The 24,797-nt window shown below is 44.4% G+C and overlaps 2 protein-coding genes across 4 annotated transcripts in view; one reads left to right on the forward strand and one right to left on the reverse strand.

Annotated features, from left to right (window-relative positions):
* Positions 1-15,014, forward strand: part of rtn3 (reticulon 3) — a 50,072-nt gene extending 35,058 nt beyond the window's left edge. For all 3 annotated transcript variants that reach the window (XM_063186350.1, XM_063186348.1, XM_063186349.1), the window contains 5 exons: positions 1,052-1,190; positions 5,583-5,652; positions 6,955-7,001; positions 9,605-9,663; positions 10,884-15,014. In XM_063186350.1, coding sequence (XP_063042420.1) covers positions 1,052-1,190; positions 5,583-5,652; positions 6,955-7,001; positions 9,605-9,663; positions 10,884-10,932 — 364 coding nt within the window. In that variant the 3' untranslated portion in view covers positions 10,933-15,014. The remainder of the gene's footprint in view (positions 1-1,051; positions 1,191-5,582; positions 5,653-6,954; positions 7,002-9,604; positions 9,664-10,883) is intronic.
* Positions 15,015-22,791: 7,777 nt separating this feature from the next.
* Positions 22,792-24,797, reverse strand: part of LOC134438102 (zinc finger translocation-associated protein-like) — a 13,259-nt gene continuing 11,253 nt past the window's right edge. The window contains exon 8 of the mRNA XM_063187684.1: positions 22,792-23,801. Within this exon, the coding sequence (XP_063043754.1) occupies positions 23,101-23,801 (701 nt within the window). The 3' untranslated portion in view covers positions 22,792-23,100. The remainder of the gene's footprint in view (positions 23,802-24,797) is intronic.

Consider the following 24,797-nt stretch of genomic DNA (forward strand, 5'->3'; position numbering starts at 1 on the left):
ATGCTGACGTGTTTGTTTGAGGTGATCAGAGAACGACTCTGGTTTGTCAACCAGGGACAATCTTTCCAATTGGTTTTCGACAAACCGTGTCATAGCTCATTTCTAACATTTGCCTGTCTCTAATAGATAAAGGATGACTTTCGATCTGGTCACTTTTGATGTACACACACGGTTAAATGATAACTGGATAAGTGAATCAGTTTTTAGGCGTTTCCACACATTTGCTCTGAGAAATTGGGTAATGAGTTGGTCAGTTGAAGGTGTTTCTTCCAAGGGCATACTGCATACGCTTGTGATTGGTTACATTATGATTCTAGAATCAGCAGAAACCAAATTAAGTTGGTTGAATGTCTTGCAAGAAATCGGGTTATTGGCTCACACCAAAAACGACACTACCCATAATTGTCTTCGCTATAACAGGCCTCTGTGTTAAACAGGAGCATTGTGGGTAGTGTAGTTTAGAGGTGTAGGCCATCATTAGCCCAGACCTCTGGCGGTAAAAGAGGTCATCTTCCCCTCAGGGAGTTTTCTTCTTCTAGTGTGTCGACAGCATTATCCAGCCTGTCATTACCCCAGTGGTATGCGCGCGCACATGCGCGCGCACACATACACACACACGCACACACAAGCATGCACACTCAAGCACGCGCCATGCAATGACTCACTCGCACACACGTGCCTTTTTTTTGCCATTTTGTGGCATTTTGTGTGTGCATAATCTTTGTATGTATTTATGTGTGCCTGCGCGTGTTCATGTCTATATATGTGTGTGTGTGTCTTTATATATCTGTGTATACTTCATATCTTCATATATACATATACATATACATACATATACACACACACACACACACACACACACACACACACACACACACACACACACACACACACACACACACACACACACACACACACACACACAGTATATGTGTGTTTGTGTATTCTCAGAGCATTCATGAAGAATGACGTGTGTGTGTGTGTGTGTGTGTCCAATCTGTGTACATATGTTAATGTGCTTGTGTGTGTGTGTGTTTCTGCTTGTCCTCAGAGCGTTCATGGAGAAGGACGTGAGCGTGCCCCCGGAGACGTTCCGTAAGCATGTGGACACCCTGCTGACCTACGTGAACAAAGCCCTCAAGCAGATGAGCCGCCTCTTTCTCGTGGAGGACCTGGTAGACTCCCTCAAGGTGGGCCTGCCTGTCTCTCTGTTTGTCTGTCTGTCTGTCTGTCTGTCTTGTCTGTCTGTCTCTCTGTCTCCCTCTCTCTTTGTCTGTCTGGTAGACTCCCTCAAGGTGGGCCTGCCTGTCTGCCTGTTTGTCTGTCTCTCTGTCTTGTCTGTCTGTCTGCCTGTCTGTCTCTTTGTCTGTCTGGCTGTCTCTCTGGCTGTCTGCCTGTCTGTCTGTCTCTATGGCTGTCTCTCTGTCTGCCTGTCTCTCTGTCTGTATATCTGCCTGCCTGGCCTGTCTTTCTGTCTCCCTGCCTGCCTGTCTGTCTAGCGAAGGGGAGTAGAGATAGGTATGCGTGTTGTGTGTTTGCAATAATTGCATGCACATGGAGAGAGGGAGTGGGGGAGAGAGAGAGACATTACAATCCTTCATTGTGCATTTTTGAATGTGCCACTATCTTTAATTGTCTGCACATGGGTTTCATGAGCGGGAGAGGGAGACCGAGACAACAGGGAAACACTCCTGAAAAACAAGACTGTGCCCCAGTACAGCCTTACATTTTTAAGTGTGTGTTGTGTGTGCATATTCTACAGGGAAAGAAAGACACAGAAGTGTGTGTACGCGTGGGGGCTTTATAGGAAAAGAAAGGGAACGTATGTCCGTATGAGATTCGTATGTGTGTGTGTTTTACACAGAAAGAAAGGGACAGACTCATGTGTATGTGTGTGCATGCCCCTGTAACTGGTCGAGTGACTCTGTGTTTGTGTGTGTTAGTGATTCGATTATTCAAAGAAGACCCTCATCTCACCTCACCTCAGCTCAGTCAGAGTGTCAGTCATTCCTTCCAGATTGACGTTAGACATTAACTCATCTGCCCAAAGGCCAACAGGTTATGACACAGTTTCTATTTCCGAGTTCTGAGATCCCCCCAAGGACACCAAGCCATGCCACTGGCCTGGTTATGGGCCTTCACACAGGCTTTGTTTGTGTGTAGGTTGGTGTAGGAAAGTGTGTCTGTGTGTGTGTGTGTGTGTGTGTGTACGCTTGTTTTTAATTGTGTAAAAGTGTGGGAAGTGTGTGTGGGAAGTGTGTGTGTCTTGTCTTGTGCGTGTCCGCGGATTGTTTTTATGTGTCTGTCAGTTGTTTTTGTGTGTGTGTGTGTGTGACTTGGAATGTGTGTATACACACACAAGTTTCCAGTACACACACACACACACACACACACACACACACACACACACACACACACACACACACACACACACACACACACACACACACACACACACACACACACACACACACACACACACACACACACACACACACACTGTCCTCTATTTCACTAGTGGCAGTTCGCTCCTCTTCCGCCTTTTTCCTCATACTTTTATTGTCCCTCCCCTCCCCACCCCCGCCCCTCTTCATCCCTCGCTCTCTGCTACTGTGCCGTTTATTTTTAACACACACACACAGCACAGGCCACGGGAGGGAGGGAGAGAGGGAGCGAGAGAGAGAGAGAGACCAAAATGAGTGGGAGGGAGGAAAATATGGGGCTGCAGAGACGGAGAACAGTTAAGGAAACAAGAGTACAAATCTCTCAGTGCTAAACATGAAGAATTCTCATGGAAAAAATAACGATTCTAGAAGAATTTTCATTCGAGAGAGGGAGAGAAAGATAAAAATCGTGATGGAGACGTAAAAGAGACACAGACAGAGATGAACAGTCAGAAAAAAACGGGCACAAATAGAGAGGGATGGTGTGATGACAAAAATGGCATAGTATACTGGGGATGAGTGTAAATGGCATAGTATACTGGGGATGCGTGTAAATGGCATAGTATACTGGGGATGAGTGCTTAAAGAAGTAGCCTATAAATGAGCATGAGGAGCCTCCAGCTGATGTCTCTTCTGCTCTTCCTCTGACCCAGCCCTGCCCCCATCTCCCAAGAGAGAGACACACACACACACACACACACACACACACACACACACACACACACACACACACACACACACACACACACACACACACACACACACACACACACAGACGGAGTGGGTGTGGGAGAGATACATGGTGAGGGGAAAAATGTTGAGCCAGCTCTGCCTTCCTCCCAGTAGCCGCAAAGAGCGCCCACTAGTGGCAGGCCTGGCCAGTGTTGGGTGTGGCTGACAGTGACACACAGACTGACAGTTCTTATCACCGCGTGCGCGTGCGTGCGTGCGTGCGTGCGTATCATGTCTGATGACCTCATTGAGCAGCAGGGTCAGAGCAGTAGCAGCAACCGCAGCTCTCGGAGAGGAGAGGAGAGGAGAAGAGAGAAACAGGAGCTCACTCGCTCCTTCACAGCCTGACCCAGAACCGTGGACTCCTGGGAAGAACGGAGGAGAAAGAAACAGAAAAGGAGGGAGGGACGGAGAGAAAGACAGACAGAGTGATGGAGAGAGAGAGTGATGGAGAGAGAGAGTGATGGAGAGAGAGAGTGATGGAGAGAGAGAGTGATGGAGAGAGAGAGAGTGATGGAGAGAGAGAGAGTGATGGAGAGAGAGAGAGTGATGGAGAGAGAGAGACAGAGAGAGACAGAGAGAGAGAGACGCAGATGGGCAGAGAGAAAGAGAGTGACTGTGTATGAAGTAGATGCTGAAGAAAAGGCTGAGAGGAATGGATTAGATTGTAATCATTAGAGGATGGGGGGGGGGGTGACTAGGAAGGATGGAGGTATGAAAGTATGGAGACCCACCAGAGGCTGGAATGGAACTGGTGTGGAGCAATGGCAGAAGCTACAGCAGTGTACAGAGAGAGAGAGAGAGAGAGAGAGAGAGAGAGAGAGAGAGAGAGAGAGAGAGAGAGAGAGAGAGAGAGAGAGAGAGAGAGGAGAGAGAGAGAGAGAGAGAGAGAGAGAGAGAGAGAGAGAGAGAGAGAGAGAGTGAGAGAGAGAGAGAGAGAGAGAGAGAGAGAGAGAGAGAGAGAGAGAGAGAGAGAATCGACATGTGATGAGAGAGGGAGTGAGAAAGGGATGCAATATGTGTGCAGAGGAAGAGTGTGAAGGATGAACTAGGTATAGAGAGAGAGAGGGAGAGATACAGCAGGTACAGTACATAGAGAGAGAGAGAGGCAGTAGGTAGAGAGAGGGCGAGAGAGAGAGATGCAGCAGATGTGTAGTGAGTGCAAGAGAGGGAAAGGATGGAGTAGGTGTGTCATAAAAGAGAGGAGAGGGGAGGAGAGGCGGCGACGAGAGGAGGACTTCAAATGAGGCCAGGCATGGAAAGGAGAGGAGAGCAGAGCAGGCGAGGCCTGTTTTTGTCTCGGCCTTGCTTGTTTTTTTCTTTTCTTTTTTTAAAGCTGCACAGCGTGACTTTTGGCTGCTTTACTTACAGGGCTTCCCCCTAGTGGCAAGCATCAAATGGTTGAGATGAGACATTTTAAGACCAGCTGCAGCATGTACGCACACAACTTTGCCCATTCTGTTCATTTTTTTTAGTTTTTTTTTTGTTGGGTCCAAATGAGTGAAATTAAAGAGTTGCTATGCATGCGGCAAGCAACACTTTCAACCCGGAGCTGTACAAAGGAATGGCCCCTTTATAGGGACTGGCCACTTTAACTTCAATTTACTTGGCCTTGGCCTTGGAGTGATTTAACCATTACCAGAATGGCAGTGAGGAGTAGTGCACTACTTAAGGATGCTGTAGCAGTGGAGAAGTTAACTTTTTTTTGAGCAAACAAGCAAAGCATGGAATGCATTAAGGGGCTAGCCATGTACAGACATACAAAATCAAAGTCTCAATTCAAAGTCTTTGACTTTTAATTATCAAATCAAACGGACAATATTCCATTTGGAAAGCGAAAGGAATTCTCCGTGCATGTTACTGTGCTCTCTGAGGGTGCAGTGTTGCTAGTGAGTGGAGTGGTCCCGCAGCACTGGCTGCCCTCCAGACCTGCTTAAGAAGTCATGGATCATGTAGTGAACACTAGAGCAATCAGATTAGTTAGGTGTAGTAGACCGCTTACACTTACACTCTCCGTGCAGTGTAACACACACACACACACACACACACACACACACACACACACACACACACGCACGCACGCACGCGCGCACACACACACACACACACACACACACACACACACACACACACATACATACATACATACATACATGCATACATACATACATACATACATACACGCATGCGTGCGCATGCACATGCATATTTACAGGCGTGCACATACAGTACATTGCAAACACACATTGTGTTCATGTCAATTCATGTGTATGCAAGTTTACAGACACACACAATTGCATGCACCGTATTTTGTACAGTAGGTTGTACAAGCACACACACCTATACAAACACAGATACACACATTTTAACGTGTTTGTGTGTCTGTCTATGTGTTTCCCCTGGCAGCTGGCCGTAGGCATGTGGCTGCTGACCTACGTGGGCGCGGTCTTCAACGGAATCACCCTCCTCATCCTCGGTAAGGACCCGACGACGAACACCACGGCTGACATCAGCATGGCATCACAGACACAGCACAGCACATTAGATTACATTACACTTAGCAGACACATTTATCCAAAGCAACTTAGGGCCTCCGTACACTGGTTCCGACAAAGTGCGGAGCACTGCTCTGCCAACGTTCGATTCCACTGTTTTCAATAGAACCCCGCACACGGGCACCGATATCCATGGATGTCCGCTGCCGATAATGGCAGAGCTCTGTTTCATTGTTATTGCTGCTAGTGTATTGTTTTAAAAGCCCTTCATGGGACGGCCATTGGAAATGAGCTTTTGGCTATAAATGCTATGATGCTTGCTGTTTGGTTGTTATGCAACCTACAAGTTATGTATCTGTCCCTATCAAATACACGTAACTGAACTAAATTATTTTGATGGCGCCGCACCTTGTTCATCCATGCTGTGCTGTGATGACACCATTCATAGTTTACAGCACGTCTGCACCAGTGTGTGGGGGTAACCAAAATTGTGGGAACCGACCGTGATCCGCAGTCCTATCAGAACCGATGTGTGGAGGCCCTTACGAGGAGGACACATCACAAGTGGATTGGGGAGAATGCAGAGAATAGCAAAGTGCAGCAATAAGCAAACTCGAGGACCTACAGAGTGAGCAAGCAAGAGTGAGTGCAGGGTTGTAGAGTAGAGTAACTTTTTTATTTATCCCCAAAGGAAATTCAGGTGTCCGTCAGCTTGGTGCTGTACAGACTTGCTGCCACACTTGGTAGCACACCAGAGGGTTAGTTTTGTTACACACAACAGCCCAAACACTGACTTTTCAATCTGAAATACTTATTTGTTCATTTTATAGCAACACTATGTAAGGAATGAAATGGTGTAACTCCCATTGAACTGTTTGATGAACAAGTGCTGTTAGGCACAGCAAATCCTGGCCCCTATGAAACAGATGTTCAGTGACCTTAACCTTGACCTGATTTAAGCATTTAAGATCCAGACTTAACTTTGTCAGGGACGGATCCAGTTGGCACGTCTAACCCGCACAGCAAAGCTGCCCGTTTCCCCTCCACTGGGCAGGTCAGACATTTTCCCCGTCATACACGGCCCGCTGGTCATACGTGCCAATCACTGCCAGTCTGGCTCGACCAGCAGGCAGAGGAAACGGTGGGGAAAACTAGCAGCTTCGCTGGGTCGGCCAGATGTGCCGACTGAATACAATGCTGCCTGTGCCACACAGACTGACATTCACATGGCGAGGTCTATCATTAATTGAATGTCTGACGTCTTGTTTTTGTCTTTTCTGCAGCTGACATCTTGATTTTCACCATGCCTCTGGTGTATGAGAAGAACAAGGTGAGACTTGAGTGTTTTCTACAGGCATTGAGTGTATGTTACACGAGAAACATCCATCCCAACATTGAATAGAGCCATCACAAGCCCTCTTCTCAGTCTGTTGTTTATAGTGTTATTGTGTGTGTTACTAAGGAGTAGTATATTGTGTTTTAGTAGTATATTGTGTTATGGGTGTGAGTGGCAGTGAAACAAAACAGGAACTTTTGGCAGGTGCCAAGAACCACACACTGCCAGGAACCAAATGAATGTGTTCTGTAGCAGAACCAAATGAATGTGTTCCGTAGCAGGAACCAAACTGTGTTCCGTTTGGGTGTTCTGTAGCAGGAGCACAAATGCTGTGTGTGAGGTCATGTGAAAGTCGAGTGTCTCTTCATGGCCATTTTTTTCTGTTGCCTTTCTGCTTAAAAGAGGAAGTTACTGTAACAGTGAGGATGTGACTCCACGGGACCATTTCCTGCTTGGCCCATTGCACTCAATTATTTTGTACAATCGAAAGAAAGGGGGAGAGTGGGTGGGGGAAAAACAGAGTGAAAGAAAGACAGGGAAAGAGGGAGGGAGAGGGAAAGAAAGGTAGAGAGAGGGAGAGAGAAGTCCTGCCCATTCTTCCAAACTGTCGAGTCACTGCCGCCGAGTGCAGACCTTAGTCATCATCATGAGACCTAGAGCACCTTACTAAGCACAGCACTTCCCATTAGAGAGAGGAGGGAGGGAAGGAGGGAGGGAGAGAGGGAGGGAGGGAGGGAGGAGGGAGAGAGAAAGAAAGGGAGGGGGGGCGAGAGAGAGAAAGAGAGGGAGGAGGGGAGGGAGGGAGGGGGAGGGGAAAAGAAATGGAGACAGAAGAGAGATGGAGAGAGAGAGAGATAGAGTAGAAATGATTGGGGGCGCAGAGAGAGTGAAAAAGAGAAGGAAGCTGTGGGAGATAGACTGGCAGAGCTGGTGAAAATGAGAGAGCGAGAGTAGAGGGATACAAGAACGGAGAGACAAAAGGAGAAAGAGGGAGAGAGAGAGAGACGGGCACAGAGAGTGAACATGATAGGGGGGAAGCGAGAGAGACATGATGACAGGCCTTTTAGACTCTGACCTGATCATCATCTTTATGGGATGTGGTCAGCCAGTAGGCAGAGAAAGCTGAGAGGAGAGGAGAGGAGAGGAGAGGAGAGGCTATCTGCTGCAGTAGAGAGCATGGTTATTACCCCTCATGATCCATTACGTCAGTGGCATCCAGCCCCACTTCAGTGCCATAACTGTTTTATGTAGACTTACTGTATGTAAAAAATAGCGCACAATGCCATAACTTTTTATGTACACTTGTGTAAAAATAACGTGTGATAATGTGTGTACAAGTGCGCGCACACACACGTGCGCACACACACATACTGGTGTCATTGACTTGCATCATAAAAGCTTATGCCTTAAAAAGTTGTATCAGTGACCACTTAAGTGCAAAGGCCATTCTTTTCACAGTGTGCGCACATAGGCATTCGAGTGTATGCATGATTTTTCTTTCATGATTTTTTTTGGGTCATTTTTCCACTGTCTACTCTGACCAGAACTGATTACTTTATGTGTGAGGCTTTGGCAGAGTAAATTTATAGAATCTTAACGAATTTTATAAAATGTGTTATATGCAGGGCTCTAAATTAACTTTTCACCAGCCAAAATGGCTAGTAGATATTAATGTTACTAGCCAAAGACTAATGGGTAACCAAACTGACTTTTCACCAGCATTTGGCCGATTGGCTGGTGTTATATGCCCTGGTTATAAGCCCTGGTTATATGCTTAGGGTTCTAAACGTTTTCTGGTGAGCATCATTCATTTTGTCAAAGGTCATGCTTCTACCACATGAACATTTCAAGAGCTTTGTTGGAAAATTACAGTACAGTATATCGGTTTTGGGAAATTGACACTTTATTGTATTGGGCATTGCATTGCAGAATGCATTTTATATAGGTGTAAAAATCATGTTCTCAAAATATTGGGATGGCAAGAATTCACTCATAGATGATTAGTCGTCTGAACAGTCATTTCCAATAATAAAATGCAAAAGACAAAAAAATGGTGCTCATGTCATTTTGCATCGAAACGCCTCACTTCAAAATGGCATAAATATCGCATAGGGTGGAAAAATACTGCACGGAATCATGTATGTAAGTACAAACATTATTACAGATATGCATACTCACACTCAGTTATGCCATGAAGGCCTATGGTTTTTAGGCCTTTTTTTTTTAGTCTTATCATGTCGGTACGTCTGAGATTAAAATTGGAACGCAATTTCCTCCAGGCCGTTTCCTGTTTTAACACTGTTCTCTGCTCTACTCTGCTTTGCTCTGCTCTGCTGTACTATGCAGTGCTGTGCTGTGCTGTGCAGTGGGTGGACTTCTGTGTGTCATCACACACAGGCAGAAATATGAACTCCGATGATCAGCAGAGGCGAGCGTGTGTGCGCGCTTGTGCATGTGTATGCATGCATGTGTGTGTGTTAGTGTGTGTGCACTTGCGTGAGATGATCAGCAGAAAGTTGACCCAGTCGTTCTAATGAATGTCCTCTCTGTGCCCCCTTCTGTCCCCTGCCCCCCCCCCCCCTCCTGTCCCCTCCCAGACCCAGATCGATAAATATGTGGACATCGCACGTACTCAGATCAACACCACAATGGCCAAGTAAGAGTCCTGTGTGAATGATGAACTCTAGAGGATGTGCGAGTGTGTGTGTTACTGCGTGTGTGTCTGCGTGTGTGTGCGCGTGTGTGTGTGACAGAAAGAGAAAGTGCATGTGTGTGTGCGTGTGTGTGTGTGTGTGTGTGTGAGAGGGAGAAAGAGAGTGTGTGAGTGAGAGACAGAGAAAGTGTGTGTGATGATGTGTCAATGAGAGACGTGACATGTTGATATGAGATGCTCGGAAATGCTGGAACGATATCGCCACCTGATGGACAGTTATATAATACATACTGTAGTCAGTACTCAGTAGACTCAATGTGATCATTCCAGACACTAGCAATTGTGATTTTGTCATTTCCCATTTCTTCCTGACTAAAGGGTTTTTTTTCTCAGACCTCACTGAGCTTTTTCTTCCCCCTTACAAACTATGAATCAAGCGAAAGGGAGTTTTTCCTCACCCCTGATGCCACCAGGGGCCGCACCTGAGCGCCCAATCTCTGTGTGACTATCTATGACTTATGATAGGCCCAGCCACCATGGACCTTACGCATCTAAGAATCCTGGTCCTAACCTACGTTGACCTTATGACTCTACAATCTCTGTCTATCTCTTCTTCCTCTGCCTTCCTGCTATTTCTGCCTCTCCTCTATACCTCTCCTCTTAAATCTATCTCTAACAATGTTTTTTTTTTTTCATTTGTTAAGCACTTTGAGTTACATGCCTTGTATGACACAGTGCTATACAAATACAATTATTCTTCTTCTTATTATTATTATTATCTATATAGCTCACTGCTTGATAACAATGTTAGCCTTTTATAGTCGATGTAATTAAGACTTTTAAGAATTGTTAGTGATGCTGTCCCATTTTTTGAAATAAGCTCATATTACACCTCCCCTTGAGTTAAATAGTTGAGTTTTACCTTTCTCCTGTTCTTTCAACCGCTCTCTGAGTATGGCAGTTCCAATTTTACCTCCATGCTAGCAGTTAACATTGAGTCCTATGAGACCAGTTAGTCGCCAGCTGGTCTCATAGGACTCAATGTTAACTGCCATGTTCTGTGGCTGCTGCTGAGCTGAGATGATTGTGAAGCCTTTTCTAATAGACCCACACACATTCTCTCTCTCTCTCTCTCTCTCTCTCTCTCTCTCTCTCTCTCTCTCTCTCTCTCTCTCTCTCTCTCTCTCTCTCTCTCTCTCTCTCTCTCTCTCTCTCTCTCTCAGGTTACAAGAGAAGCTTCCTGCCTCCATGAAGAGGAGCAAAACGGAATGAGCTGCCCGTGACTTACTGGCCTTCATCACCACCACCACCCTCATCTTCCTCCTTCTCATCACCATCGCAACCACCATACCATCACCACCCTGTTATAAGGCTCCATTCCTACCCTAGTGCCCCCCTCCCTACTACCCCCCCAAAACACCTTAAATGTTACAGCTAATCTTATTTAACCCCCACGCCCCAACCCCATTTCGACCACCCGTTTCTCATAGCCAACCCTCCCTTTCTCACCCCCGTGCAGCCCCCCACTACACCTCAAAAGTAATGCCTTTTTTTTACCACAAATCACCAACATTTCCGTTCCTTCATGCACCCCGCCCCAATAACCCAATATCTCACAGCTGAAGGCCCATCTTTTCCACACCCTCGCCTCCCTTCCCTGCACTGAAGCCAGCCAGTAGGGGGCATGGGGGGAAACACCAAGTTTTCCATCTTTCAGGCTTCTCGCCTCCATTATTGATAACCATGCAGGCTAAACTGTCTAAGCAGCATAGGGAAGCTATATATGATTATATGATCGCCACCCCACTCCCAAGCCCAACACTGGTCCACCCCCCCACCCCCCACCCCTCTCGTGAGCACAGAGCATACAGGCAAAAAGGATGCAACAACTACACTGCAACTGGATTTGTATTTTTTTTAATTGTCATCGTGGTTTATTATTTTCTTTTCCTTTTCGTTTGTTTTTGGTATCGGCACTCCCGATTGGCCCAGGGCAGGTGAACTAGACTGAATACATGATGAGCTGGAGATTGGATGATTAAGGAAGAGGGAGGGAGGAGAAGAGTGGGTAGAGGAGAGCGGGGAGTGTAGCTAGAGGAGAAGGTTACTGGGGCCGTCACTATGTCAACATGTTAAAAACAGCAGGCAGATTTGTGTTATGGAAGCAAATGTCTGTAAAAAACACTTACGAAACATTTTGCTTAAAAAAATAATAAAAAAAAACTGAAAAAGGATATTTAAAAAATGAGAAAAAGGCTTTTTTGTAATATTTTGATGTATTTCTTGTTTCCTCCTTTAATTTCCATGCAGAAAACAAAAATATTTGGGTTTTTTGGGCAGTAGTGCTTTGGATTGGACATCGCTGGGACTATCTCTGTTAAGTGATTGGCTACTGATCCAGTCACTCACGTTCCTCGTTTTTTTGTTTTGTTTTGTTTTCTGAGTTCTGTTCACCTTAAGGCACTTATGTATGTATATTATTCTGCAATGCACTGAACATCTCTGTGCTTCGTCCAAGCCGGAGTGTAGAAATAATAAAAAAGGAGAATTTGCAAGCAGTTGTGGGCCAGCTGTGATGGGTTTGGGTCTAGTTCACCTTCTTTTGGTTCTGGTGCAATAGGGAACCGGCTCTCGTTAGTCCGTTTGTGTTGTGTGCGTCGTGTACATGTATATATAAGGAGCTAAGGCAACAGACTGTCTGTTCATAAAGGAATATGGTGTCACTTTTTTAAAATTAGTAAAATAACAAAAAAAACGTAACCCCACCTTTACGGTATATGTGCTGCGTACATTTTACTCGTCTCGTTAAATGTCTTAGTCAAGTGTCCCTCTTCCGCGTTTGTATGTGACTTTTGCATTGTTATTCTTCTACTTGTCATCGTTGTTGATCTATTGAAACGATTAATACTATTACCGTTTAGAAAGACCGCTTTTTCCGCCACCCCCTCATGCAAGTACAGAAGACTCCTTGCTGTCTTGAGACTTTGGGAGTTAAAAGTTCGTGACCCCTGTGTTGGTGGTGCTGACCTCCAGCGTGTGTGTTGACGAGGGTGGCTGTCAGCTGCACCCCAAGGGGCAGATCAGTGCTATCGTGGCCTAGCTACTCTGCCCTGTCGTATTTGTTTTGTTCGTAGCCTATGGCTATTAAGTTAAAGGTAGATCTGTGGCCCTCAGTGAAAATGCGCTGTCCTGTGTGCTAACGGGTTACTCGAAATGATCTGTCAGGCTCTGCTTGTTTCAGTGTCTGACCCACCACAAACTATAGCCTACCGTAGGTCACCGTGTTAATACTTTAGCCTCATGAATATACTCAACAGAGGGCTTTAAGCCTTTTATTTTTGTTTCACAAAATGCAGACCGTTTTGTCAAACACAGGGCTAGTCATCTTCAAGGGCCTTGTAGCGTTTTCTTTTCTTTGTAACGTTTAAGGGATTTTTTTAAGATGGAAGAATCTGGGAGGGATTTTTTTTTTCTTATTTTCTTTTTTTCTGTCTGTGTGTCTTGTGTTATATATTTTGACAACCTCTCGATTTCCCCCATGAATTGACTCAAACAGGTTTCTTTCTTTCAGACACACATTTCTGTAGATATATAACCTACCCAAACAAAAACACACACACACACACACACACACACACACACACATTAGGCCTACACAGAACACTTACTGTATCGCGGGTTATGTTTCTAAATGGTTGTTCTTTGGATTGCCTCTCAATGCATTAACTATAACTGCTATTACTACTACTAATATTACTATTACTGCTACAACTACTACTACTACACCGAAGTCTCTCTCCTGCTGATGTTGGGGTTCATTTCTCATAACCATAGTCGCTAACTACGGTAGCTACTTTGTTGGTTGCCAATTGGCTACTACTGTTGCAACTACCCAAGTCGCTAACTGGCTAGCTACTATGCTTTTGAGAAACACAATCCAGGGGATGCCTTTTTCGACAGCATTATTGCTAACCAGTTAGTAACTTCGTAGGTTGCCTATGGAAAATTGTGTTGCAACGCAAGTTGCTAACTAAGTTAGTTGCTAACTAATTCAAAAGTTACTAAGTTAGCAACTGCGCTGTCAAGAAACACACCCCTGGTTTTGTGTCTTCTCTCCTCCCACCCATACAATATTTAAAATACATTCCATCTTGTGCATGCCGTTCTTAGTGTCTTGGTGGCACCCCCCAGAAGACTGTTTGTTTGTTTTTATTGGCGGCTTCTTGACTGTGTTGTTTCTTCGGCTTTCCTTGCCAAGGCACCAGGGGCGTGTGTTTTTTGTCGTCCTACTTTTTAAAAAACAAACAAAATGCTGTTTTTTGTGTTTGTTCTTTTTCTCTCTCTCTTTCTCTTCTTTCCTAAGTCATGATAATGGATATGTAGTCGTCTCATAGGAGTTAACGTGGAGTTATTCACCGTGCTCGCCTCAAAGCGTTAAATTTGTACATAGGCACAAAACACAGCACACACTCCTCTAGTGTGACACACACACACACACACACACACACACACACACACACACACACACACACACACACACACACTGGTGCACATACACACAGACATGCGCACACTCACCTTCAGATGAAAGTATCCTACGTCTGAAAACCACTGTGTCCTTGTGTTCTGCTGGCTGGGCTGACCTTGCATTTCAACTCACCTGTTTGGCGGCTGAATCATGGGTGCAGTGTTTTTATTTTTAATTTTGGTTTCTTTCTCTCTTTTTTTGATGACTAGGCTACGCTCCAGCAAATAAGGTTTTCATAGATATGTCTTCAGTTATGAGTGATGAATGCAATGCTGTCTTTATTATTATTATTATTATTATTATTATTATTATTATTATTAATATATATTTTTCTCCTAGCGGTAGAATACAATACACAAAGCTCCTTTCTCTGTAGATATACCCTGCCTTAGTTGCTGTTCCCTACTTCTCTCCTTTTAGTGTTAAGAGTTCGGAAGGAACTACACTATGGCTATTTTTGACTTAAATCCTGTAGTTTTTTGGTGCATGTTTTCCACCATTTACTCTCTCTCTCTTTCATTTTCTTGGGAAGGTAAAGGTTGATGGGTAAGATTGGGAGTCATTTATTATTCTGGTCAAGACTTTTTTCCTTCTTTCTTTTTTTTCTTTTCTTTTCTTTTTTTGTTTTTCTGTTCTGCTTTTGACTTTCTCTTGGTAACTAGATGTGTTAACTAACACTTAAAAGCTCTGTTTGTTAGCTGCAAAAAGTTAAGTTTGTTTGTGGGTGCTTTGGAGAAAAAAAGTTAAGTTGCAAACAGAGGAAACCGAACTATGTGGTCCCTGTGCTGATGTCCAAGTGGAATTAATAAAAGTACATCAGAATACATATCTCGTGTCCACTCGTCATTTTGGAGGGGGGATGCATGTTCCTCTGTGTGTTGTGTGACCTAATATAGCAGCAAGAAAAAACCTGTAAGTAGGCCCAGGAGCATATTCAGTTAATCATTGATTCGGATGGTGCATATTCTAAGTTTTACAGTGATATCATGCACATGGGAATCTGGTAACATCTGATTAATTTATGGAATTTTGAATGTGTTCACTCAAATAAAGAAAACACTGAAAGTTTGTTTTGCCCATAGAAAAGACATGAGCTTAGCCCCTTTAAAGACCTCAACTTGAATATTCTGCAAACAAATGGAAATCACAAAAAAATGAAAAAAATATCTTATAAATGGCGATTTTCTCAATTTCTTTCTTGAGACATGGAACTGGCTTTGACATTGAGACATGTGACACTGGTTTTGATTTATGTCAAAAAAACAAATAAATTCAGAAATCTGGATGGACTCCTGAGATCGCTGCATGTCCCATTTCCATTGAGAACAAAGACAAACGTCCTCTAGAGTAAGCTGCGTCAAGCCCATACTTTTCCGGGATCCATGTGACGTTCGGTGAATGCCCCTTCAGGAGACCTTAGGTGAGGAACTTAAGGTGCAAATTTTACCTTCATGCTAGCAGTTAACATTGAGTCCTATGAGACCAGCTGGCGGCTAAGTGGTCTCATAGGACTCAGTGTTAACTGTTAGCTTGGAGGTAAAATTGGCACAGCCATATCCTGAGAATGGTTGAAAGTATAGGAGAACGGTAAAACCCTATTATTAAACTCAGGGGGAGGTGTAAAATAAGCTTATTTCCAAAAATGGGACAGTATTACTTTAAGGTTGAGAGTACCGGTAAATGGAGCTCCCCTAGTGCTGTAGGCTAGATGGCGATAGCGCACATTTCATGCAAACTGCCACCAAACGTTACAGGAAGACAAGAAGGAGGGGACAACGCCCCCTTAGGAGACAGAACTTGAACACACCTCTTTGCATTGGTCAGGGTTAGGCGGTGTTTTGGGGTATCTCACTCTACTAGAGAATCTTTAACAAAGAGATCTGGAAAATCTGAGAAAAAGGCATCAACTACTCAGTGTGAGGGGGGCTGTTTACATTTGCACTGAAGTCAAAAGGAGTTCTAACATGACATGTTGGCGGAGATCAGTAGGGTTGCCAGAGCTAGCTGATTATGTTGCCAGGTGTGACTGATGATTTCCAGCCCAACAAATGCTCAAAAGACGCTACATTTTTGCCATTTTGAACTAAATTCTATTGATTTCTATAGCTATAAATGGACAGAAAAACCCGCCCAGTATGTTGGGAGAGATTCACTTCACTAACATGAATGGCCCAGAAAAGCATTATTTCTCCCATAATACCGGCCCCTTTAAAATAATTAATTCAACACATTTTTTGTTTTGATTTTCCATGTTTTGTTTTTATTACAAGGTTTGGCAAATGCTCAGAAAGCAAGTAGCAAAACATCCAGCCTTTCTTGCCCATGTGTCACAAACATGAAAAGCAGAGGAAATTGTGGAGCAAAAAAGAGAAAAGAACACAACATATTGCAATGTCTACTTCTGCCAAGGATGAAGCATGTTGTGCCTGCCTGTACACTATGTGTAATAACAATTCTGTGAATAGTACAATTCTGTGAATGGTTTTGGTTTAAATTCCTCAGGTTTTTTTCTTTTCTTTTTTTTGCCTTAGGGCCTTCCTCAAGGAATAATTCTCCATGTACTTTTTTGTTTTGTTTTAACAGGGTTAACGTTTCCACCAGGGACCAATTGGGAACATATGTTCAGGATTTGCAGCGCTGGCGATGTTACAGGATTGATTCACACATTCTCGCAGCAGTGTGTGTGTGTGTGTGTGTGTGTGGGCCAAAGCTGGCAAGACGGCCAGAGTGCAGTGATGTAAGCTACAAAAGATTTTTTGGAACAAACGAATTACTCCTTTTTTTGGCTGAAGACAAGCAGTAATCGCTACCATGGTTGAAAACAACACTTCAGATAATAGGATCTATCTTGTTATTCCAGATAAAATGGTAAGCCAAACAGGTCCTAATAATCTGAGTTTGAACGTAAAGACTTATTATGGAATGGTACAGTCAAAATACAGAAAAAAGTACAAATCCATGGTTGTGTGGACTAGCCAGGCTGCTGATAGGATACTCTGTGGGTGCATTCCAATATGCTATCTTGCCTCCTCCACTTGTGCTTGTGCTTGTGCTGTTGTCAGTGATGTCATCATGACATATTACTTCCTGATACGAGGCCACAAGCACAAGTGGAGTACGCAAGGTCGCATATTGGAACGCACTCAGAGGGGGGTGTCTTATCAGTTCGACCTTGGGGCTCAAGGTTAAACAGTTCATGAATCCAAACAGAAGAATTCCACTTGGGAATTTTCTGAAGCCCTAATTCTCTGCCACATACAAGGTATCTACAACGACATTTACAGTAAGCTCACTCAGCCAATATGGCGACCTCTTCTGCACTCAAAACAGAGGATGTACAATAAATCCAAGCGACGGTGCAGTCTCCAAATTTGGTGCCGCAGCTGTCAGCACAACACAGGCGTGCGGATCACTGCAATGGCGTGGAACTCAGTTACACAATTGCCATTACAGAGGAGCTTCACACACACGCACGCACTCGCACACGCAAACACACACTGGGATTGGGATGCCGAAAAGGGAGTTAAGTGAGTAACTCAAGTGAGTTCATTCATGTTGATTTGAAAATCTAAGAAGAGTTCAATAGGTCCAGAGACCCTAATAGAGTCCATCGTTCCTAAGTCTCCACAACACTCGTTCATGAAGAGGTTTACCACCTGGTCTGTGATCTCGCACACACAGGTACAGTAATGCCTCTTTTCCACTGCTGTTTTTCTGGTAGGCCTACAGTTCGACACAGTGCAGTTCGGCTGCCACTTTTTTCCTTTCGAATAGGCACCACACAGCTCGATCTTAAAGCAAAAAGTGGCGGCCGAGTCGCAGTGTGTCGAGCTGTAGGCCTACCAGAAAAACGGCAGTGGAAAAGAGGCATAAGTGAGAACACTACCCCTGTATAATTGAATGGCTTCCTTGGGCCTGGTTTCCTTTCCCAGTGTCTACAGACGTAGGTCACATTCTTAAAATGGGGGGGCATTTATGATAATAGGGGGGCTGGGGGGTCATTTATAATTTGGGGTGGGGGTAGGCAGAGTTGTCAATCACAGGTAAGGACAAATCCTGCCAAAAATGTGATCCTTTGATAGAAGGGAAACAAACATGACAGGGTTTTTACTCTGAACCCCAAAGATTGACACCTATGAGAGTATGAGAGTAGTGTTATGAATTATAATTTACTTACATAATCTATCCTACATGCTTGCCTTTTCAAGGGTAGGAGCAAGGGTAGTCCAGTTTTGGACCTGGCGTGGAATGTGAAACAATAACAAAAACAACAAAAAAAGAAAAACAATGCTTTAAGAAAAGGCGCATTTAGCCCATACAAATTCAGCCATAGCATTCACACTGACGAAGACCTCCCTCCAAAGAGAAGAGGCCTTGTGTGCTGGGTAGTTAGTGCCACTTGAGATGCCAGCTTTCAAGACCAGCCCTGAGTGGGCAACCATACAGTGGGTGATAGACAACTTGACATCAGAAGCTACAATCCAGTGCCACATGTTCATAATAAACACATAAGACCTGGGGGAGCGAGTACACTAGAGTAGAGAAGAGTAGAGTTAAGTAAGGTAGAGTTGAGTTGAATAGAGTAGAGTATACTCCACTACCCTACTAATAAACAAATAAGACTAGACATGGGGCGTTATTCCAAGAATGTGGCTAAACCTGGTCTATTTAACCTACAAGAAGTCGTAAATCTGCTAATAGATCATCAGCAGTCGTCATTAAGGTAAGAAAATGAGGACTCTGGGCACTCATATAAGCTGATTTACCACCATCTCCATCTTAACTTCACCTGTCTTACAACTGAACCACCTTCTTGGAAGACTACCCCTGGTTTTACCTCTGCAGTGAGGGCGTTTAAACAGGTAAAACTGGGTCATTTAGAATAATGTGGCACTAGTGGATTGTAGCATCTGAATCCAGATTGCCCAATTAATGCAACCATGGCTCTCTGGCAGATAAGAAATAGGACCCACCCTAAAAAACATAGAATTTCCACCTGGATGGATGGATGGAGCTCTAAAGTCTTTGCTATGCATGTCCTGCATAACTCCCCCTCTGACCCTGAGAGGTACATTTGTTAGCCTGCTTGATGTATTCTAGCATTCTAGCCCTAATAATGAGGCCAACTTTGGAGATCCACAATGTAATTTTAGTCTCTTGTTTATCAAATGCATGATGCCCATTCATGACTATTTACTTAAAGTGGAATTCACCTCTGGGCAATGTGTGCTGTTATCACATGTAATTTATCCTCATTTTGCATTTTACATGAGAAAAATAAAGTAATTTGCATTATTTAGTTTAATGTAATACAATTATGTGCTGAAACGCGATTGCCAAAGCTATTTTAACGTACTCAGTTAACCAGAATGCACTGCGGGAAACTAAGTAATCGTTGCCAGGTTAACGCGTCACCGAATTCGAAGGAATCTTGCGTTCTGGCTGCTCAGTGCTCGCTGCCAGCAGTCGTGGCTGGTTTTAGGACAAATGTAGGCTGATATCCGAGACAGATTGATGTTGTTAATGTAGACTGTTGAAAAACACAACAATCATGCATTTTCCTCACTGGGTCTCATTGCGCAAACTATAGCTACTAACAGCGAATAAAAAGCGAATGGAAAAACAAACTGTTGAGAAGTGCAGCTCGTGTCGCAACTGTCGCTGTCCTCAGATTAGTGCTGAAACGGAAAATGAGAAGGCTAGCCTAACCTTACATTTAGCCTATTTTTGAAAAAATAAATAAATGTAGGCCTAATACTCATTCAAGAAGGAAGTAGCTTGTCTATCTCTGCTCATGTTCTATCTGTTTAATCCCATCAAATCCAAAGGCGAGGCGGACTTGTCTCCCAACTTTATCAAAGAGCGCACGCTTTCTCGCCCTCTCTCTCTCGTGCTGGTGTTTGACCAAAAGCCGTTTCATCCGGACCTCTGCTGTTGGTCCCTAACAAATAGGCCTACAAGCCAGAGGGAAATGATAATTTATAGGCCTAAATAAAACAAATGTGCAGGCTGCCTTTTAAAAATGGTCTCCATCCCATTCATTGACTCTAGGCCTAATGCAAGTGCAACATGAAGGAAAATCGCCCCTCGGTAAGTTGCACCGTGCGCACGCATTTCTGGGCATTCAGCTGTTCAGGTTATGCTTTCTGTTTTTAGAAGATGAGAAATTAGGCCTACTTGCGTGAAACATAGCTTACAAACCCACATAGGCCTAAATAGCACATCGGGACACCCCACCGTCTCCATCTCGCCAGTTTGAGGGAGGCGTTGGGTTAGACCTGCATTTTGAAGATGTAGGCTATCGTCGGTTACTTTGGTCAAGTGTTTAATTTGATTTGTCCGTTCATGTCTCAACTGTCCCTCGAGAGGAAGTCTGTGTTTATAATTTATGCAAAATAGGCGGCCCTGACTGCCTGGGGAGTGAGCTGAAATCTACAATGAATTGACAGTAGATTTCAGTAGCCTGCCTGAGTGTGCCTTGTTCTTACTCGTGTTGTTTAAATGCAATCAAGTCCAAGTGCAGTAATGATAGCCAGCGCATGCATTTATGGCTACCTTGTTTGCAACCTGCGTAAGAGGAGCATGCACATCGCCAGCAGGGCAAGGAGGACGCCACGTTTGAGGATAGAAATAGTCGCAGCCTCCTTCAGCAATCCATCAAATAACTTTAGGGGCCTATTATTTAATTAAAATAAAGCCTGATTCAATTAAAGACAACTTCACTGTCGAGCTCCTATTGTTTAGCCCATTAGGACTCGGAGTGTCCGTGCCGCTGCACCGTGATCCGGACCGGACCTCAAATAATTCAGCAAGCTTTTAAAAAAATATATTAGCATATTAAAATTAATAACAACGCAAAACAAAAACAAAAAAACGTGTAGGCAATGCCTACCATGTGTTATTACAACTTGCAGGCCTAATAGGCTACACCTGGCAGGCATGATATCGTGGACGGTTGCGCTCCGATAGCCTTCAGGTGATTTGTAATGACAATGAGCGCATATTAACAATGCGGACAAAACTTTTTTTAAGCAGTTGGATTGAATGCACCAGGCTTTTACCACTGTGCTGTAACCTATAGGCCTACTTGAAGTAGGCTTATTATCCGGAAAATGTAGGCCTAAATATCTCCATCCTCGAAATGTGTTATCTGCCTGCCTGCTGTTCTGTTCCATGCCGCCTGTCATGCCGAGGTGATTTGATGACGCGTCCAATCATATCACCCAGCAACGTTCTAATGGCATTGTAGTCGTTATTTTTTCTTCCGGTGATTTGATGACGCTTGAAATCACCATTACTAAAACAATAAATAGCTTTTATATTTAATATAAAGATATTATATCCAGTGGCTACATAATCCCCTGTTATAATGTGGTCTAATACAGAGATAGGGCACAATATTGTTTGAAAGGTGAATTCCGCTTTTTTAATAATAGCCTAATATTTACTGGTCTGACCAAAGTACAATATGTTTTGGAGCCAAAGATGTCTCTGACTTCAAAGCGTTAGACATTGAGAAGATCAACCTATCATATACGAAAAGTGTGAAGTTCTGGGACAATATCATGGTGATACTGCACACTAAATAAATTGAATTGAATTAAAACACATAATCAATTCAGGATTCAAACTACTATGGCTAGGGTAAGACCTTTGTGTTATGGCTAGTGGTGTCAATAACACAGGACATAAAAAAGGGTTCTAGACTCCCATCCTTCCAGGCGAAATGAGTTGTTTTAAGAGGGTCACAATAAGAAACATGCTTTGCGGGGTGGAAAAAGGACACATGCACGACCACTGACATCCATGCAAAGTGGAATATGTAGTGTAATCTCCACATTTCTATGCATACAAATGTGTGTACACGCACACACAAACACTTTCTTGCTCACTCCTCACTACGGTTATGTACAAAAAGGGCATCGTTGCAAACCTTGTGTACAAATAGCATTGCATAAAAGTGCTTTTTAAAAAAAGATATTTGTCTAATTAAAATCTAATGAAAGGGCTTTTTTTCCCCGCAGCATACTTTTTATTTACACTGGGGAGGATAATATAAAAAGTGCAGCCAAATTATTGTTACGTTAAAGTACTATATGTTTCAGTGTAAACGTGGTCGTCCAATGCCACTATTAAAGACAAAATTTAAGTGTACCTCAAACGGTTTGAAAAAGGGGGGGAAAATAAAAAGATTTACAAACCAATTCACAACATTCACAAAAAAGGTCTCCCTTAAAGGATAATTAGGGAAGCAGTGTGCATCCACAAGTGAACTGATGTTTACAAAGTCTCCATTCTTAATTGCTTAATTTGTAACATGCTTGTGTAAAGGGGGGCAAAAAGTGCTCTATGAAATATATATATATATATAGTATATATAAAAAAACAAAAGACTAAAGCGTTTTGTGACAACCTCGAAAAAAAAAAACAGCCTTTCCTTCCCATTTCCTGAGAAAACGATTGAAACAACGTCCAGGTGAAGTTGGAGAGAGAGCGTGAAGGAGTGTGGGATCACCCACATCCTTCCTGTTCTTCTTTCATTCTTTCCCTCTCTTTCATTTGTTCTTTTTTCTGCATTTCTTTTACTTTTTTTAGGTAACAAGTGTTCCTCATACATCTGTATCTGTGTAAGAGAGAGTTAAAGTTAAGCAATAGAAAGAGAGAGAGAAAGACAAACTGCAAGAGCCTTCCATCCTCCTTACTGAACATTCCTGTGGTCTGCTTTCTCTCTCTCACTGATTCTCCCTCTATCCTCAAGTGAGAGTTAAATATAAAGAAAGAGGCAGAAACAGATAGAAGGAGACCCATCCTCTCACCCTCTCACTCCTCTTTCTGTCTCTCTCCCCCACCCTTCTCTCTCTCTCTCTCTCACTTTCTCTCTCTCTGTTCCCCTCCCTCCCGGCTGCATTAAGTTAACTCACAAACAGCCCCGATCCATCGCTGCCATTGTCAGCGCAGTTGGCGTCGCCCATGCCCATGCCCGTAGTATCCTGCCCATGGCCGTAGTCCTGAGTAGCGAATCCATCATCCGCGGATGCCGCAGTGCCCATCGCCATCAAGTCTGCCACTGTGTCGACGGTGGCGTGGTGGCCGTAGGCCTGCAGTGCCTGCTGCCTCTCGCGGGCGCTGTAGGCCAGCGAGGCCGGGTGCACCTGCTGGATGTGGCGCTTGATGGTGCTCACCTTGAGCGTGGCCAGGGTGGCGCCGCACACCATGCAGATGAGGCCGTGGCGCCGCCCGTCGTAGTCCATCAGGAACTCCGTGCGCCAGCGCGCCTGGTAGTTGCGGCGCTGGTCCTTGCCCGGGTAGTGCCCGTGGCGCCCGGTGCCGGTGCCGCCTCCTCCAGTACTGGGGGCGGGGGACGGGGGAGGGGCGGCGAGGTCGGAGGCGGTGGCGGAGGGTGAGGTGGTCGCGGGGCCGTTCTTGGCGGCTGAGCCTTTGAGGCGACTGCTGCTGTCCGCCTGGCCCTTGGATTTGGTCTGTTGATGTTTTTGTTGTTGTTGTTGTTGTGTGGCGCCCTTATTGTGGTGATGGGGGGGTGTTGGGGTTGGCGAGAGGGCCTCCAGCTCCATGTCCTCGGATATGGACAGGGCGATGATGTCACCATCGGACTCTGCAAATCAGGGAGAGAGACAGAGACAGACAGTTGGTGAGAGAGGGCGAGAGAGAGAGAGAGACAGACAGACCGAGATATACAGTTAGTGTGTGTGTGTGTGTGTGTGTGTGTGTGTGTGTGTGTGTGTGTGTGTGTGTGTGTGTGTGTTAGAGTGTGAGAAAGAGAGAGACAGAGAAAGAGAGATTTAAAATGAGCGCTATTTATTACCCATCATACATTGCCAGAACACTAAGACCACAGATTACAAAACCCACACAGTCAGACTATCCCCCCCCCCTCCTTACATTTTTTCATGCTCAACTCATTTGCCAATCCGCCACAATCTTGCACAACAAGAGAAACAGCATGTGAGTGTCACAGAAAATACAACATCATGCATAATTTGTTGTTATCTGTAGAATAAGAATTACACTTCTGCCAGACCCCGTGAACACACCAGAAGAGACGAGCTACAGTACGGTCACTGGACTGTCTCCATAGCAAGAGCGTCATGAGCGATAGAAGTGACAGAGCATGACCGTTAAAAGCAGAATGCAAGCCTTCCAACATTCCACTTGGCTGTGATGGCTGTCGCTGAACCGCATCATAGCCTATTAGCATGATATTCGTAGCCTGGTGAACCAGCGCCACCCGCTGGACGGCAAAATGTTTTGTCTACGGGTGGGTCTGGCCTCGCATAATGATTCAATGAAGCCAGAATGCCATGAATCTGGCAAACCAATTACAACGCAAAGATGTGTTTTGAATCAAAGCGGGCAGGTTTTTGAGGGAAGGTTGTTCTCATCAACAATCTTCGGATGTATTATGCATCGAGGCCAGACTAAATTAGACATCCACATTTAGTCTGGTTTATCAGGCTATGATATTCGGTGAAAAACTGTCACTCAATTCGCTCAAACCTCCTCTTGTCACCCGAATCGCTTTCGTCTCCTCTGGCGCCAGCTCCTCCATATAAAGTCAATTACTTCCATCGCAGCTGTCACTCAAGTCACT

Source organism: Engraulis encrasicolus, chromosome 21, assembly GCF_034702125.1.
Source record: "Engraulis encrasicolus isolate BLACKSEA-1 chromosome 21, IST_EnEncr_1.0, whole genome shotgun sequence".
Taxonomy (NCBI): Eukaryota; Metazoa; Chordata; class Actinopteri; order Clupeiformes; family Engraulidae; genus Engraulis; species Engraulis encrasicolus.